At 43.1% G+C, this 15,134-nt stretch overlaps 1 protein-coding gene across 2 annotated transcripts in view; it reads right to left on the reverse strand.

Annotated features, from left to right (window-relative positions):
- LOC133506358 (voltage-dependent T-type calcium channel subunit alpha-1H-like) overlaps window positions 1-14,900 on the reverse strand; it is a 70,217-nt gene extending 55,317 nt beyond the window's left edge. The window contains exons 1-2 of one of the 2 annotated variants that reach the window (XM_061830420.1): window positions 14,008-14,900; window positions 7,343-7,616 (exon numbers count right to left, since the gene is read on the reverse strand). In XM_061830420.1, the coding sequence (XP_061686404.1) occupies window positions 7,343-7,616; window positions 14,008-14,028 (295 nt within the window). In that variant the 5' untranslated portion in view covers window positions 14,029-14,900. The remainder of the gene's footprint in view (window positions 1-7,342; window positions 7,617-14,007) is intronic. The other variant, XM_061830421.1, reaches the window with a different exon arrangement.
- Between the last annotated feature and the right edge of the window lie 234 nt (window positions 14,901-15,134).

Genomic DNA, 15,134 nt, shown 5'->3' on the forward strand with positions numbered 1-15,134 from the left:
TGTATGACAGGGGCGCTAAATGTGTCGATGTGCGCGTCGAATGGCTTCCGCGTCGGGCTCGCCGACGAAGGCTGCCGTGTTGTGCCTCGCGGATGAGCACAGCTTCGGCCAGGTTGGCTCATACATACTTTCTGGGAGTCTGTCACCGCCGCATCCACCGGTCACGGCTTCAGACAGGGTGGCTCATTTTCGGCGCCGAGGTGGCTTATCATGCCGTCGAGCCAGGCCGCTTTACAGCGTTGTCATCGCACGCGGCTAAGTGCGCCATTGCTGGCAGCGTTGTTCATAGCCGCCGCCATCCGTAGCATTGTTCGTAGCCACCATCCGCGATGAAAGACACCGCCAATGCTGGCAGCGATAAACAATGCCGCCGACAATGGCGCACACACCCGCGAGCCACAACAACGCCGTATCGCGGCCCGGCTCGGCGCCGCGATCAGTCACCTCGGTGCCACCCCAGCCGAAGCCGTGATCGGCTCATTGCACCCGGGCTGCGCCATTGTGATCGCTTGCGGCTGAGTACGCTACATACTGGAATACTGTCGGGGAGTCTGTTGTTAGTTAGAAGTGATCCGCATATCATCTAAATATGGCTCAAAACAATAGGGTAATATTGCCCCGGACACTTCCCTCGATTGTGAGATGTTCTCTTCCGTGTCTGGAGGGGCGTGTCCCAGAGTAGGGGCCACAGCGTGTTTTGAATGGCGAACGTCCGGGGTGACATCACGGACAGTAAATGCAGCCAATATGGCGACCACTTGGATGTTGAATGACACTTCCGCAACTTGAATGACGTGCTCTCAGCTTACATAAATTTTTTTTCGTGTAGACATTCAAGTGAATAATGTTATGTGTATTGTTCATTTCAATATCTATTTTTGAATGTTTATAGGGATGACAATTAACCTTTAAACAGAGTTCCACTCTGAGGTTATGGTCTCACAGTGGGGTTTCAAGTCTGGATATGTGTTTCAAACACAGGTTAGGGTTTGAAAGTTGGCTTTCAAGCCTGCGTTAGGGTTTCAAACAAGGGCTTGAAGACCAGGTTACGGTTTTGAAGCAATCTTTGTCTCAAAGTAGGGTTTTCAATCAGGGTAACACTGTACTTTCAAAGGAGTGTTTGAAGCCGTACGTCGGCGTAACATAGCAGGGGGAGAGTTTTCGTCAATTTGTCACCATCTCCCCCCGTCGGGCACCGCCCCGTCATGAGGTAACCATGGCAACACACTTTGCAATCACCTTAATTGGCTGGTGTGATAAAAAAAAAAAGGGAAAGACAGAAACTGGGTTGACAGCTTCAGCATCCTTGGAGTGGGACCACGTGGGTCCTTCATCAAGACCACCACCACTCATTAAGATGGAGAGACAAATAAGAAAGGAGGAAGAGAAGAAGAGAAAGGAGTGACAGAATGAGCTTTTCGCATCCTTAAACAATAGGAAACGCCTTGAATGTTTCATGCACTGATGAATAAATTATCCCGTGCATGTGCGTGTTTCACGTGGAGCAGTAAAGGAAGAAGTAAATGAATGTGGCACCTCGAAAACAACGTTTGCAAGATCATTTACGGTTTGGGAATAGGGTTTAGAGCCGAGGTAGGGTTTCAAACAAGTTAAAGGGTTCGAATTGATGTTTCAAGTCAAAGTTAGCGTTCAAATTCGGGCCGAAAAACGACGTGTCTGGTTTTCAAGTACGGTTTCAAGCCAACGTTGGGGTTTTAAACGCATTAACCCATTTCAAATTAAGGTTTTAAGACAAAGGTAAGGTTTCAGACACAAGTTAGCGTTTCACATTAAGGCTTCAAGGCAAAGTTAGGAACACTAACCTGGGGGTTGGAGTTTGGAACTGAGGTCATGGTTTCAAAATGGTGTTTCAAGCCCATGGCTCCAAAACAGGATTTGAAGCAAAGTTTATCATGTTGAAGTGTATAAAAATGACTTGGACACACCAACACACGCACACACACATACAGGCGAGCGGAAGTGAGGCCGTCACGCCAGAGTTGCCAGGCAACCAGGTGATTCCTCCAAAGAGAGAGTCTCCGTCGGAGATTCCCTGCCAGCGTACACGCGTGCGTGTTGCACAAGGGGCCACATAAACGAGTAACGACATCGTCATAAAGCACTTAGACAGTAGTAATTCAGGCGTACGGTTTCAAAGTCGACCTTCGCGTAGGAGTACAGTTCCAAACGAGAGGAGTCAACCTTGGGGTTTCCAATTAGGCTCTGAAGTGAGGTTTCAATGTAGGATTTCAAGTCAGATGCAGATTCAAGGCTGGATCAGAATTTCAGGTTAGGGTAAGGTTTTTTTTTTTTTTACTTGGGGTTTCAAGTCCAAGGTTGGATTTCAAATAAGGGCTAAGATTTAGAATGGTTTAAAGTTAAAGTCAGGATCTGAAATTAGGGTTTCTAGGCAGGGTTAAGTTTTTAAAGTAAGTGTAGAAGCCCTGTTTGTTGTAAAGTTTTGAAGCCAGGGTGACGGTTTCAAGTTAGGGTTTCACATTAATGTCAGTGTTTCAAAGTAAGAGTTTTAACCAAGTTAGTTTCTAGTTAGGGTTTGAAGCAGAAGTTGTGATTTCAAACCTCAGTTTGGGTTTTAAATGAGGGTTTCAAGTACTTATTTCCCGACAGCCCGGTGCCTGTAATTTGGGGTTTACCTCGATTAATGAGAGGGTAGCCTCTCTCCTCCTTCAGGTGGCAGGACTGATCCTGACTGTTGTTTGTGTCTATGCACCAAACAACAGTTTGGAGTACCCACCCTTCTTGGAATCCTTGGAGAGGTTGCTGGAGAGCGCCTCTGCTGGGGACTACCTCGTTCTCCTGGGGGACTTCAATGCTCATGTGGGCAATGACAGAGAGGCTTGGACGAGGAACGGGCTCCAGGACCAGAACCCAGACATTGTTCTTTTATTGGACTTCTGTGATCATCAGGGACTGTCCATAGCAAACACCATGCTCTGACATAAGGATGTCCACTTGTGCCCTTGGCAACAAGAAACCCTAGGCCACAGTTCAACCTTTACGGTTGCATCATCAGACTTGTGGCTGCATTTCCTGGGTATTTGGGTGAAAAGAGTGGCAGAGCTGTCAACTGACAAGCACCTGGTGGTGACTTGGCTCAGATGGTGGAGGAAGACGCCAGTCTGAACCTGCCAAACCCAACCGTATCATGAGAGTATGTTTGAAAGAGAGTCAGAGTCCCCTGTCAAAAAGATTTTCAACTCCTCCGACAAAACTTTGCCCATGTCTTTGGGAGGCGGATGATATTGAGTCCGAGAGGATCATGTTCCACGCCTTCAATGTTGAGGCTTCCCTATCGAGGCTTTATGTACAGTGGGACTTTGAAGGCAGATGACAGATAACGGCGGGCCTAGTGGAATGCAGATTTGATGGTCACTGAGGCAAAAATTCGGGCATGGGAGGAATGTGGTGAGGTTATGAAAGATGGCTTTCGGACAACTTAAAGGACATTTTGGATCACCAGCTGATGAGGGGGAAGCAATGCACCATCAACATTATATAATGTAGGGATGGGGCGGTGCTACCTCAGCTCAGGACGTTTAGAGTCGGTGGGCCGAATACTTCAAACAGCTCCTAAATTCCACCAACACACCTTGCCATGAAGTACCAAAGTCCGGGGACGACAAATTGGGTTCTCTTATCTCTGGAGTTGAGGTCACCAAGGTAGTTAAAAAGCTACTTGGAGGCAAGGCCCCGGGGGGTGAATGAGATTTGCACAGAGTTCCCAAAGCCTCTGGATGTTGTCAAGCTATTCTGGTTGATATACCTTTGCAACTTTGCGTGGACATTGGGAACAGTGCCTCTGAATTGACAGACTAGGATGGTGGTGCCCCTTTTTACAGATAATGTGGTTCTGGTGGCTTCATCAAGATGTGATCTTTGACTCTTGCTGCAAATTTTTGCAGGCGACTGTGGAATGAAAATCAGGACCTCCAAATCTTACACCAATGTCCCCTGTTGGAAAAAGGTAGAGTGCCCTCTTCGGGTTGGGGAAAAGATCCTGCTCCAACTGGAGGTGTTTAAGTAATCTCGGGGTCTTTTGAGTAAGGAAAGAATGCAGCGGATCAACGCACAGATCAGTACGGAATCTGCAGGAATGCAGACTTGTTGTGGGGAAAAAGTAGCTGAATCTCCCAATTTACTGATCGATCGATACACTTAACCTTGACCAAAAGAAGAAGATCACAGATTCAGGAATTCAATATTCCTCCGCAGCATTTCCAGGCTTTCCCTCAGATATACGTAAGATGAGAAGCCCAATCATCTGGGAGGCGATGACAGTCGATCCACTGCTCCTCCACATCAAGAGGAACCAGATAAGGGGGCTTAGGATTCTCCATAGACACTTCCACAATGCAGTATTCCATGTATTTTCCACTGGACGACCGAGGACAGACTGGAAAGACTACATCTCTCGGGTAACCTAGGAATGGCTCGGGATCCCCCGATGAATTGGATGAAGTGGCTTGGAAGAAAGAAGTCTAGCCTTCCCTTCTTAAAACTGTTGCCCGACCCCGGATGAGCTGGCGAAAATGGATGGATGGATGGATGGATGGACGGACAGACGGACGGACAGATGGGTGGGCTGACTGATACTTGGAATTTGGAACTGTTCATAATTCCATTCACCTTGTGAAGGTCGCAGATCCAGTTGAAGTAAAACACTCCCAAGGCATCACGCTGCTAACATCCATTAATGCATAGGTACATAAACATAAAGATAACATAGAATTCATATATTGTTGTGGTGATGAAGTGTGCACGGTAACAGCCCTGCAGGCTCTACACAGCTTGCAGCGTCACTACTTTCTCTTTTTTTTTTTTTACTGTACTTCTTTCATTTATTTAACTCAATTCGATTATGTAATTTATATTTCATGTGGAAGCATACACACGAAAAACACAAACACACACACACAAAGGATGTATTCCATTTTGTAACCAAAAAAAAAAACAAAACAAAGTACAATAGCACAGCGACAGGCACACGTAACCCTGGAGATTCATTAAGGCTGGTCGCCTTGGAAACGTCCAATCAGGGAGTGTTAGCCATCTTTTTTTTTTCCCCCTGAGGCTAACCCATCTGAGGAAATACCTGAACATATACACGCACACACACATTCCACATCCCTGGAGTGTTTAGTTCCAGATTAAACATGAAAGAGTCTGGCGATACATTAAAACTCTTTTTACACATCACATACTATAGGAAGTACAATTGTTATGTTAACATATTATCTGAGAATTGTGGATTTTATGTTGGAATACATTTACTTGTAGGAACACAAAATACAGCACCGTCCTATCTATTGTAAGATGGATATAACGTCACTTTAGAAGTGTTTTTAAATTGTGATGAATTTAGATTATTTTTACATATCAGACACTACAGAAATTGTAGTTGTTCCCCTGAGCTACACAGTATGATGTGTTTTTAAATTCGTATACAGTGAAGAAAAAAAAGGATTTGAACACCTTGCTATATTGCAAGTTCTCCCACTTAGAAATCATGGAGGGGTTTGAAATTTCCATCCAAGGTGCATGTCGACTGTGAGGGAGATAATCTAAGAAGAAAAATCCAGAAATCACAAGGTATGATTTTGTAAAGATTTATTTGTGTGATACAGCTGCAAATACGTATTTGAACACCTGAGAGAACCAATGTTAATATTTGGTACAGTAGCCTTTGTTTGCAATTACAGAGGTTTCCTGTAGTTTTTCACTAGGTTTGCACACACTGCAGGAGGAATTTTGGTCCACTCCTCCACACAGATCTTCTCGAAATCAGGTTTCTGGGCTGGCACTGAGAAACAGCTACCTCCAAAGATTTTCTATTGGGTTTAGGTCTGGAGACTGGCTAGGCCACGGCAGAACCTTGATACGCTTCTTATGGAGCCACTCCTTGGTTTTCCTGGTTGTGTGCTTGGTTCATTGTCATATTGAAAGACCCAGCCATGACCCCATCTTCAGTGCTCAGACCGACGGAAAGAGGTTGTTCCCCAAAACCTCACAATACAAGGCCGCAGTCATCCTCTCCTCAATACAGTGCAGTCGTCCTGTCCCATGTGCAGATTTTCACCCCCAAAGCATGATGCTACCACCCCCATGCTTCACAGCAGGGATGGTGATCTTGGGATGGAACTCGTCATTCGTCTTCCTCCAAACACGGTTAGTGGAATTATGACCAAAAAGTTCCATTTTGGTCTCATCTGACTACAAAACTTTCTCCAGTGACTCCTCTGTATCATCCAAATGGTCATTGCCAAACTTGACATGTGCTGGTTTAAGCAGGGGAACCTTCCGTGCCATGCATGATTTCAAACCATGACGTCTTAGTGTATTACCAACAGTCACCTTGGAAACGGTGGTCTTTAAAGGTCAGAATTCTAGCTGATAGACGGGTGTTCAAATACTTATTTGTAGCTACAAATAAAGCTTTAAAAAAAAATCATACATTGTGATTTCTGGATTTTTCTTTTTAGATTAACTCTCTCACAGTCGACATGCACCTACGATGAAAATTTCAGACCCCTCCATGATTTCTTAGTGTGAGAACTTGCAATATAGCAGGGTGTTCCAATACTTATTTTCTTCACTGTATATCTAATACCTCTAGAGAAATTTTAACGTTTTTAACAAGGTGTCTAGACCGCGCCGGCAATGTTTGACCACCCAAATTGGCACAGACCAGTTTGCCTAGAAACTAGTGCGCATGGATTAGGGCTGTAAAAACAAACAGGCAATTCGCCAAGGTCAATGACCAAAAAAGTGGTCTCTTCAAAAATCTCTGCCTTGAGGCAATAACATTCTTTTAATAAAAGCATATTTGCGCTACGCAGAACCAATTTGTGCTGCCTGGAACCATTTGGCCACTGTCCACGTTAATCGCACGGACATTTGCTGCACGCAGATGCTCTGTTGGGCCAGTTGAAAGGCATTGCCAAAAATGACAGCGTCTGTGTGTGGTATTTAAAACATTTTTTTAGATCTGTAATGTACATATAACATGAGGTACGAGTGGGCAAAATAGTAGTTAGCGTTTAATTTTTTACTTAAATTGGTAATTGCTAGCACACTCGTGCAATTCGTGAATGCTAACTGTTTAGCTAAGGCTGACTTTGTTTTCTAAAGGTCTCTACAGTTTATGCCATACACTCAGCACCAACAAATGGAGTTTAAGGATAAATTTCCAGCATGCATAAATGAGAATAAAATGTGAGTAGTTGAAAAAATAAAAAGTGTGGGGGGGGTATTACTCAAATACTTAAAGATATATCTATAGGATAAAAGATAAGACTGGACTGACTTTAGACAGTGTTAGGATATGGGTGGCATACAGCTCGTAAGCACCAGGACCGGGGTGGAGTGGTCTGGCTCAGCGCCAACAGAACCACGGGGGCTAGCGAGGGGTACGGCAGCTCCTCTTCCTCAACTTTGGCCCCCTTCTCTTCCTCCTCTTTGTCACCCCTCCGTTGGCTCTCCCGCTCCACCGACACGTCCACCCTGTCCCCGGCCTCCTGGTCCCGGTCGCTGTCCTCCGGTGAGGGTCCCCCATCGTGCAGGTCCGGCTCCGGGGGGTCTGTCATGACATATACCACCTGGAAGAAGGGGGGGGGACCGAGTTGGTGATTCCTTCCCAACTGTCCTATGTCCGTGAGGCCTCCTGTGGTCAAAATGTTTGGGAGCGAAAGTGCGGCGTCGTGTCCAGTAAACATAAATCTCCATAAAATGCAAACACAGCCGGATGTAGAAAGTAAACAAACAGATAGAGAAGATTAGCAGGCGCTTTCGTTGCATGGCAGGAGAATAAGCTGTGGGCAGTTGGCTGAAATACATAAATTGTATTAATATTATGTGAGCATTCGATAAAGTTATCATAAATTAACAACAAATCTGTGTTAACAACTTCACATATGATACTGTTCAGCTATGATCCAAAAAAAAAAACCTGTTACCCAGAAAAAAAAATCTTGTTAGGTTACAAAAAAAGAAAGAAACAGACAATACTGGATGAGTTGATAAAATACAGATTAACCCTGAACTCCTATATCTTATTGTATTCCTCAATCATTTTTTTTTTCTGCCCCAGTTGGGCAGTTGGAGGGAAGGACAACACGCAAATTAACCCTTTTGCTGAGCAACGAATGGAATATAGTTGTAAAAAGATGCACTGAAAATATTGTTGTGCATTTCTGTAGCATGAAATTGTCATAAATAATTACTGTGCAAATGTAAACAACGGGCGGAACGGTGGTCAAGCTGGTAAAGCGTTGCCCTCTCAGTTCTGAGGACCCGGGTTTAATCTCAGCCCCGCCTGTATGGAGTTTGCATGTTCTCCCCATGCCTGCGTGGGTTTTCTCTGGGCACTCCGGTTTTCTCCCACATCCCAAAAACGTGCAACAATAACTGGACACTCTAAATTGCCCCTAGGTGTGATTGTGAGTGCGGCTGTTTGTCTCTATGTGCCCTGCGATTGGCTGCCAACCAGTTCAGGGTGTACCCAGCCTCCTGCCCGTCGACAGCTCGGATAGGCTCCAGCGCTCCCCGCGAACCTCGTGAGGATAAGCGGCTCGGAAAACGGCTGGATGGACAACACCATCTCGCTCTTTTCAAGGAGTTGTTGGGTGGCAGCAGCAGCGTGGGTGGTCACGTGGTCACGACCCGGCGCTCCTCTCATCCTAACTGATCCGCCTTTATTGCTTTTGATGAAATCATGTCTTTGAACTTGCTCCTCGTGATGTGGTTTCCGAGAATTTTTAACCGCTTGATTATAACTTTGAGGGCCCTGACGACGCTGCCGCTTCACCTTCCATCATGACTTGGGGAGGTTCTCCGAGCCCCCTCCCCTCCTAGCCATGACTTCCTGAATCTCCCGATGGACATCAGCTGCCAATGGCATACAGCTGACGTCCAAAGATGCGACAGGAAAACCATAATGGAGACGGCAAAAGAGGAAGAAGAACAGGACGACAGGCGAAAAACGCCACCCTCGTCCGCAAAGCTACCCGCCCACTGCCGCGCGTTCAGCTGTCTGATGGTGCACAAATAGTGTGTTGTACTTTGTCACATTTATTAAATCGTAAAAACATACCTTAACAGTTGGAAGAAGCGGATTGCTACAAGATCAGGACGTCGGAGGGATTTATATTTTAAAGGCTCGCTTCTTTGAAATGCCTGTGAGAGCCACAAACCTGCGTACGTACGTACACCGCCGGCCTACATTGAGGCCAGAAGCTTCGCTTTCTTAACCACAGGTACATAATAAAGTTAAGTATTGTTGTAAATCAATAATACAGCAGTTGAAATAATAACCATTTTTCTCATTAAATATATTTCCAAAGTTTGTATTGACATGAAAATTTCCTCCGATGTTGGGAACAGCCCAAGTAATCAATACATACAAAGAAAATCAAACAGATAAGCGTCTAATCATGTTAGATGACACAAGGGGGATATTGAGCAGGCAAAATGGTATTTATTTAATACTTTGTACAAAAGCCTTTCTTTGCAATGAGAGCTTCAAGACACCTCGTGTATGAAGAGGTTATTTTGAAGCTCTCCACGGGTGATTCTTGGCTCTCAAAAAAACTCTTCGGATTATTCCTTGCACTCCTCTGTCAGAAGACTACCCGATCGAGGCAAATTTATGGTGATATGTTTGGATTTCCACTTGCGCATTAAGGCCCCAACCGTGCTCACTGGAACATTGAGAAGCGTAGATCTGTTCCTGTAACCAATGCCATTATTATGTTTCACAACAATTACTGTGTGATTGTATTGAGACAGCTCTCTGCTCTTACCCATCATGTGATGTGTCTTGACTCAGACCTCGGCAATGAGACCTTTTTGCAGGCCGTCAATTAGGACTGAACCAACTGATGCATTGACAAGGGGCTGATTGTTGTTTGATGATTAATCGATTTCAGCTGTTGTCCTTTGGGGACCTCCCTTTCTTCAGGTGTTCAATATCTTTCCCCTGTGTCATTTCACATTATTACACACAACCTAATTTCTGAGCCTTTTTTGTGATACTTTCTCTGCATCTATGGATTACTTGGGTTGTTCTCAACATCTGGTAACATTTTCAAGTCAAGAACACCTTTGGAAGGAAATGTAGCGAGAAGAATCTTGCCGCGTTAAATACCCAGAAATGTATGTATGTTCCTATATTAAGAGGTACTGTAACATCGCAGTGGTTAGAGCACATATTTGTACGCTGGATACTGAACTTCTGAGCTTCTCTCGGCCGTTTTATTGACCTTGTGTGTTTCAAAAACTATTAAACACTACGTTGGCGTACATTCACCCGCTAACGGTGAAGGGAGGGGAAGACTGGGACAGGTGGACTCGGGCACAATGGACGTCATATCAAAACGACGGACTGCTGTTGAATTCCAACAGTAGGGCGCACCTTCAATTGACAATAGGTTCTTGCCATTGAATGATAGATCCACGCTAAATAAGAATAAATTCTTAATAATGGATGACAAATCATTAATCAACAATCAGTTTGTTTTTGTGCATGTACAATTACGATAATTTAGATGAAGAATGTTAAATAAAAGTCATGATTTACAAGCATAATTTTCAATAAATTCTTCCATCCATCCATTTTCTTTGCTGCTTATCCTCACGAGGGTAGCGGGGAGTGCTGGAGCCTATCTCAGCTGTCAACGGGCAGGAGGCAGGCTACACCCTGAACTGTTTGCCAGCCAATCGCAGGGCACATCGAGACAAACAGGACGCACGCACAAACACACCTAGGGGCAATTTAGAGTGTCCAATTAATGTTGCGTGTTTTGGGGATGTGGGAGGAAACTGGAGTGCCCGGAGGAAACCCACGCAGGCATGGGGAGAACATGCAAACTCCACACAGGCGGGGCCGGTATCGAACCCGGGTCCTCAGAACTGTGAGACCAACACTTTTACAAGCTGATCCACCGTGCCACCCCAATAAATTCTTATTCATCTAAATTATATATTCATTTACAACATCCATGCATTTTCTTTGCCCCTTATCCTCACGAGGGTCGCGAGGAGTGCTGGTACATGGAGAAAGGCAACAGTCACAATCACACCTATACAAATATATAAAATTTCAATCATTACAATGAATTGTTGTCAATATGCAATGAAACACAAATCTGCATTAAATTACGATAAATTACTGCAATGTCATGATAAATACATGACAATTTATGATAAAAACACATTAACTTACAATATGTCCATGTTAATTGAAAAAAAATGCTACATTATGACAAATTATAAGAAATATTTGTAGATGTGATGTTAGTAAATTACAATAAATCCTTGTTAACCTATGATAGTAATGTTAACTTCCATACTGGCCTAAACTTAATACCTAAAGTATAATAAATATCAGTTTACTCTCAGTGAATCCATGTTCATTTATAAGAAATATGTCAATTTATGATTAACTTATACTGCCGAAAAATCTTGACGATATGATAAAAATGAAATAACGTTGGATAAATTCAGGTAAACTTAGCTGTTATGTCGAGAACGCTAAATGGTCTGCATTTAGGATTTTTTTATGATAACTTACAATAAATTATTTTTCCTGCACGGTTAATTGTGTTGATATGATATATGGATGTTAAGTGACAGTAAGGCACTGTACGATGAATATTTCAACCTGCGTTGGCTGCAAGCAACTTCATTAAATATACACGTGTGTCATATGAGCGTAATGTTAGCTGTTTTCTTTTCGCAATCATGCAAATGCTTCAAATGTTCATGACAGTCAAAGTTCGAGCACACGAACATCACAATAACGTAATATAATGTGATGTTCATACTGTACGTGGCGTAAATGCTCATAACAATGAATCAAAATGAAGTATACAGCCAATTATTATCAAGTTAACTTCTTGCACAGGAGAGCTCGCACTTGGTTTTGAAAAGACCCTTTGAGCGATATAATGAGATGCACTCACTTTACGCAAATGTGTGTTGGTATGACACGGCGGGCATGGAGCCTGGAAGCCAGCGAGGATTCCAGAGCTGCTTCACTTTGAGGCTTTTTCCCTTTTTTTTGGGGGGGGGGGGGGTGGGGTGGGGGGGTGTGATGCAAGCTGTTGGGTGGACATCAGTCAGCCATTACTCTCTCTCTCTCTCCCACACACACACACACACAAACACAGGAACACGCGTACATGCATAACAGAACGGGACGGTCGTGTGCAGTTACAAAGCTGCCGAGGAATGGCAGTCACATCATGCGGCCACTTTATCATAATAGGCAACAACACTTGCATAAACCACCACAATCATGTCCAACACAAGTCAATATAAGATATCAATATGCGATAAATCCATGTTAGCCTATGTTCAAATCGATTTCAACATGCGATAAATCCACATTCATTTACAACAGATCCCTCCATCCATCTATTTTCTTTGTCGCTTATCCTCACAAGAGTTGCGGGAATGCTGGAGCCTATCCCAGCTATCAACGGGCAGGAGGCGGGGTACACCCTGAAATGGTTGCCGGCCAATCGCAGGGCACATGGAGACAAACAGCCACACTCATAATCCCACCTAGTAGCAATTTAGAGTGTCCAATTAATGTGCCATGTTTTTGGGATGTGGGAGGAAACCGGGGTGCCCGGGGGAAACCCGCGCAGGCACGGGAAGGACATGCAAACTCCAAACAGGAGGAGCCGGGATTGAACCCGGGACCTCGGAACTGTGAGGCCAACGCTTTTCAGATGATTCACCGTGCCTCCACAACAGATCCTTCTATGTTTTATGTACATGTATGCTAATCAATGATTCATTTGTCAGTTCACGCTAAATCGTCGTTAATGCACAACTAATCCACATTCATTTACGATAAATAAATTCATGTTAACTTGCGGTGAATCCACAAAAATCTGAAATAAATCAATGTTAATTTCCTGTATGATAAAGCCATGTTCAGTTAACGCAAATCCATGTTAAACTATGATAAATAAAAATAAAAAAAAAACCTGAGTACCAATAAATCCTCTAATTTTGTGTTGATTTGCTCATAATAATAATTTTTATTATTATTATCATTTTTACAATGATGCTAACTGGATGAATACATGAACCGCCGTTATTTTCCAAAATCTCAATATCAATTGACAATAAAGGTGGGTTAAAATCTACGATAAGCTACAGAAAAGTCACGTTCATTCATGATTAATCGAGAGCAAGTTACAGAAATACCTTCAAGACATCTTAATTTAAGATACCTGCATGCCAATTTCAAATCATGTCAATTTACAATGAATCAATGTGATGCTAAGCCATGGAAATTGATTAACAATAAATCCAGACAAATTAAAGCCATCTTAACTATAAATAATATTACAATAAAATCATCATTTTAAATTGCGACAAATGCTTGGTCACTTACAAGAAATGAAAACTGTTATCTTACCACAAATTCATCTTAAAATACTAAAATAGATGTTAATTTACAATTAAACTACATATATTACTTTAAATCTGTTAATTTACAAAACAAGAGTACTACCGTATTTACAGTATGTCTACAATATTCTACATAAAATCAAACCAGTTTGAATCACAGAAAATCAGCAATAATTAATGACACAGATTTTTGTTTGCTGACAATACCCCAATTTTGAATAAATCCATCACATATCCCTGATGAAGGCCAACCAAACAAGCAAAATAAACACATTTCTGTGCATATGTGGTTATTTCATGTAGTATCAGCAGCAATGTAAACAGCAGTGAAAGTAGATTATTTCATAGAAAAAATGAAGGCGATGCTTAAAGCCATTTTATCTACAATTAATCCACAGGAGCCATTTAAAACGATGAGATCTTAAATTACTTGAAAGGCATAAAAACAAAGACTTTAAATTGTTATGAATCCATATACATGCCATCTTGTGAATATGATGAATGTGGTGACCGCGCGTAGTAAAAGTGGCCGATTAGAACGGAAAAGTTACCGGCGGGTCTTACCGGGCAGCAGCGTCCGTCCATCGGTCACTGCGGGTCGGCTGCGCGCCCGGAGCTCCCCCGGGAGCCGCGGTGCTCCATGAAGCCCCCCGTCGCCTCACGCAGGCTCACTCCAAAACATTTGAAATTGTTCCCAGAACAAAACAACAACAACAACAAAAAAGAATAATAATGTATAAGTCCACAATGAGGCAGGGGGAAGTTGAAATGAATGAAGTGGCGAGGGGGGGGGGGAGTAAAGTTAGAGAGGACTGAGCCAACCCCCGCCAGCTTGCGAGCCCCCCTCAGCCGCCGGACGCGTTCTGGTGTCAGGTTGGAAGAGTTCGCCAAGAACCCGAGAACCGGAGAGAGGGACACGGGGAGAGAGGGAGCCACCGTCAAGCTAGCGAGGGGGGAGGCGGAACCGGAAACACTCGCTCCGTGCCTTTTCCTAACAAGAGCGTGTTCCAGTGTACTTCCGGTCGGGAACACCCATTACTAAAACATGCTAGCTGAGGAGAAATCCACGCTAATTTGAAAATCAATGGCGTCACTGTAGATAATTTTGTGAATATTGTGAATGCTAGTACGTGAAATCCTCTTTGTTCTTCTATGTGTGTGTGTCCTTGAAGGAGTTACAATGTTGTTATTCTTGCAGCCAGCAAGCAATTATCATATTACAATAAATCCATGTTCATTTGAGATTTAAAAAAATAGCACGTTCATTTACGGTCGAGCCACGGTAATTCACGTTGAATCCGTATTTATGATAGCTCCATGTTAACATGAATCCATTTTACCTTGCAAAAAAAACTTGTTAATTTCCTATCAACCTTTGTTAATTAAAAAAAAAAACGTGCCAATATAAATGATAAATCTATGTTAGTTTATCATAAATCCACAGTAATTGAAGGTAACGCCATGCTAATTGAAGACAAAGCCATGTTAAATCTGTGTTCATTTACGATAAAACTAAGTTAGCATACAATAAACAATAAATCTGCATTATCTTGAAAGATTTCAATGTTAATTCACATTAAATGTGTTACTTTACAGTCCATACCTGTGACAAATAAATCCATGTTCATTTAAAAATAGATATTTGTTATTTGACGCGATAACCATTAATCACTGCTAAATCATGATAAATC

This window comes from Syngnathoides biaculeatus, chromosome 9 (genome assembly GCF_019802595.1).
Source record: "Syngnathoides biaculeatus isolate LvHL_M chromosome 9, ASM1980259v1, whole genome shotgun sequence".
NCBI classification, from domain to species: domain Eukaryota; kingdom Metazoa; phylum Chordata; class Actinopteri; order Syngnathiformes; family Syngnathidae; genus Syngnathoides; species Syngnathoides biaculeatus.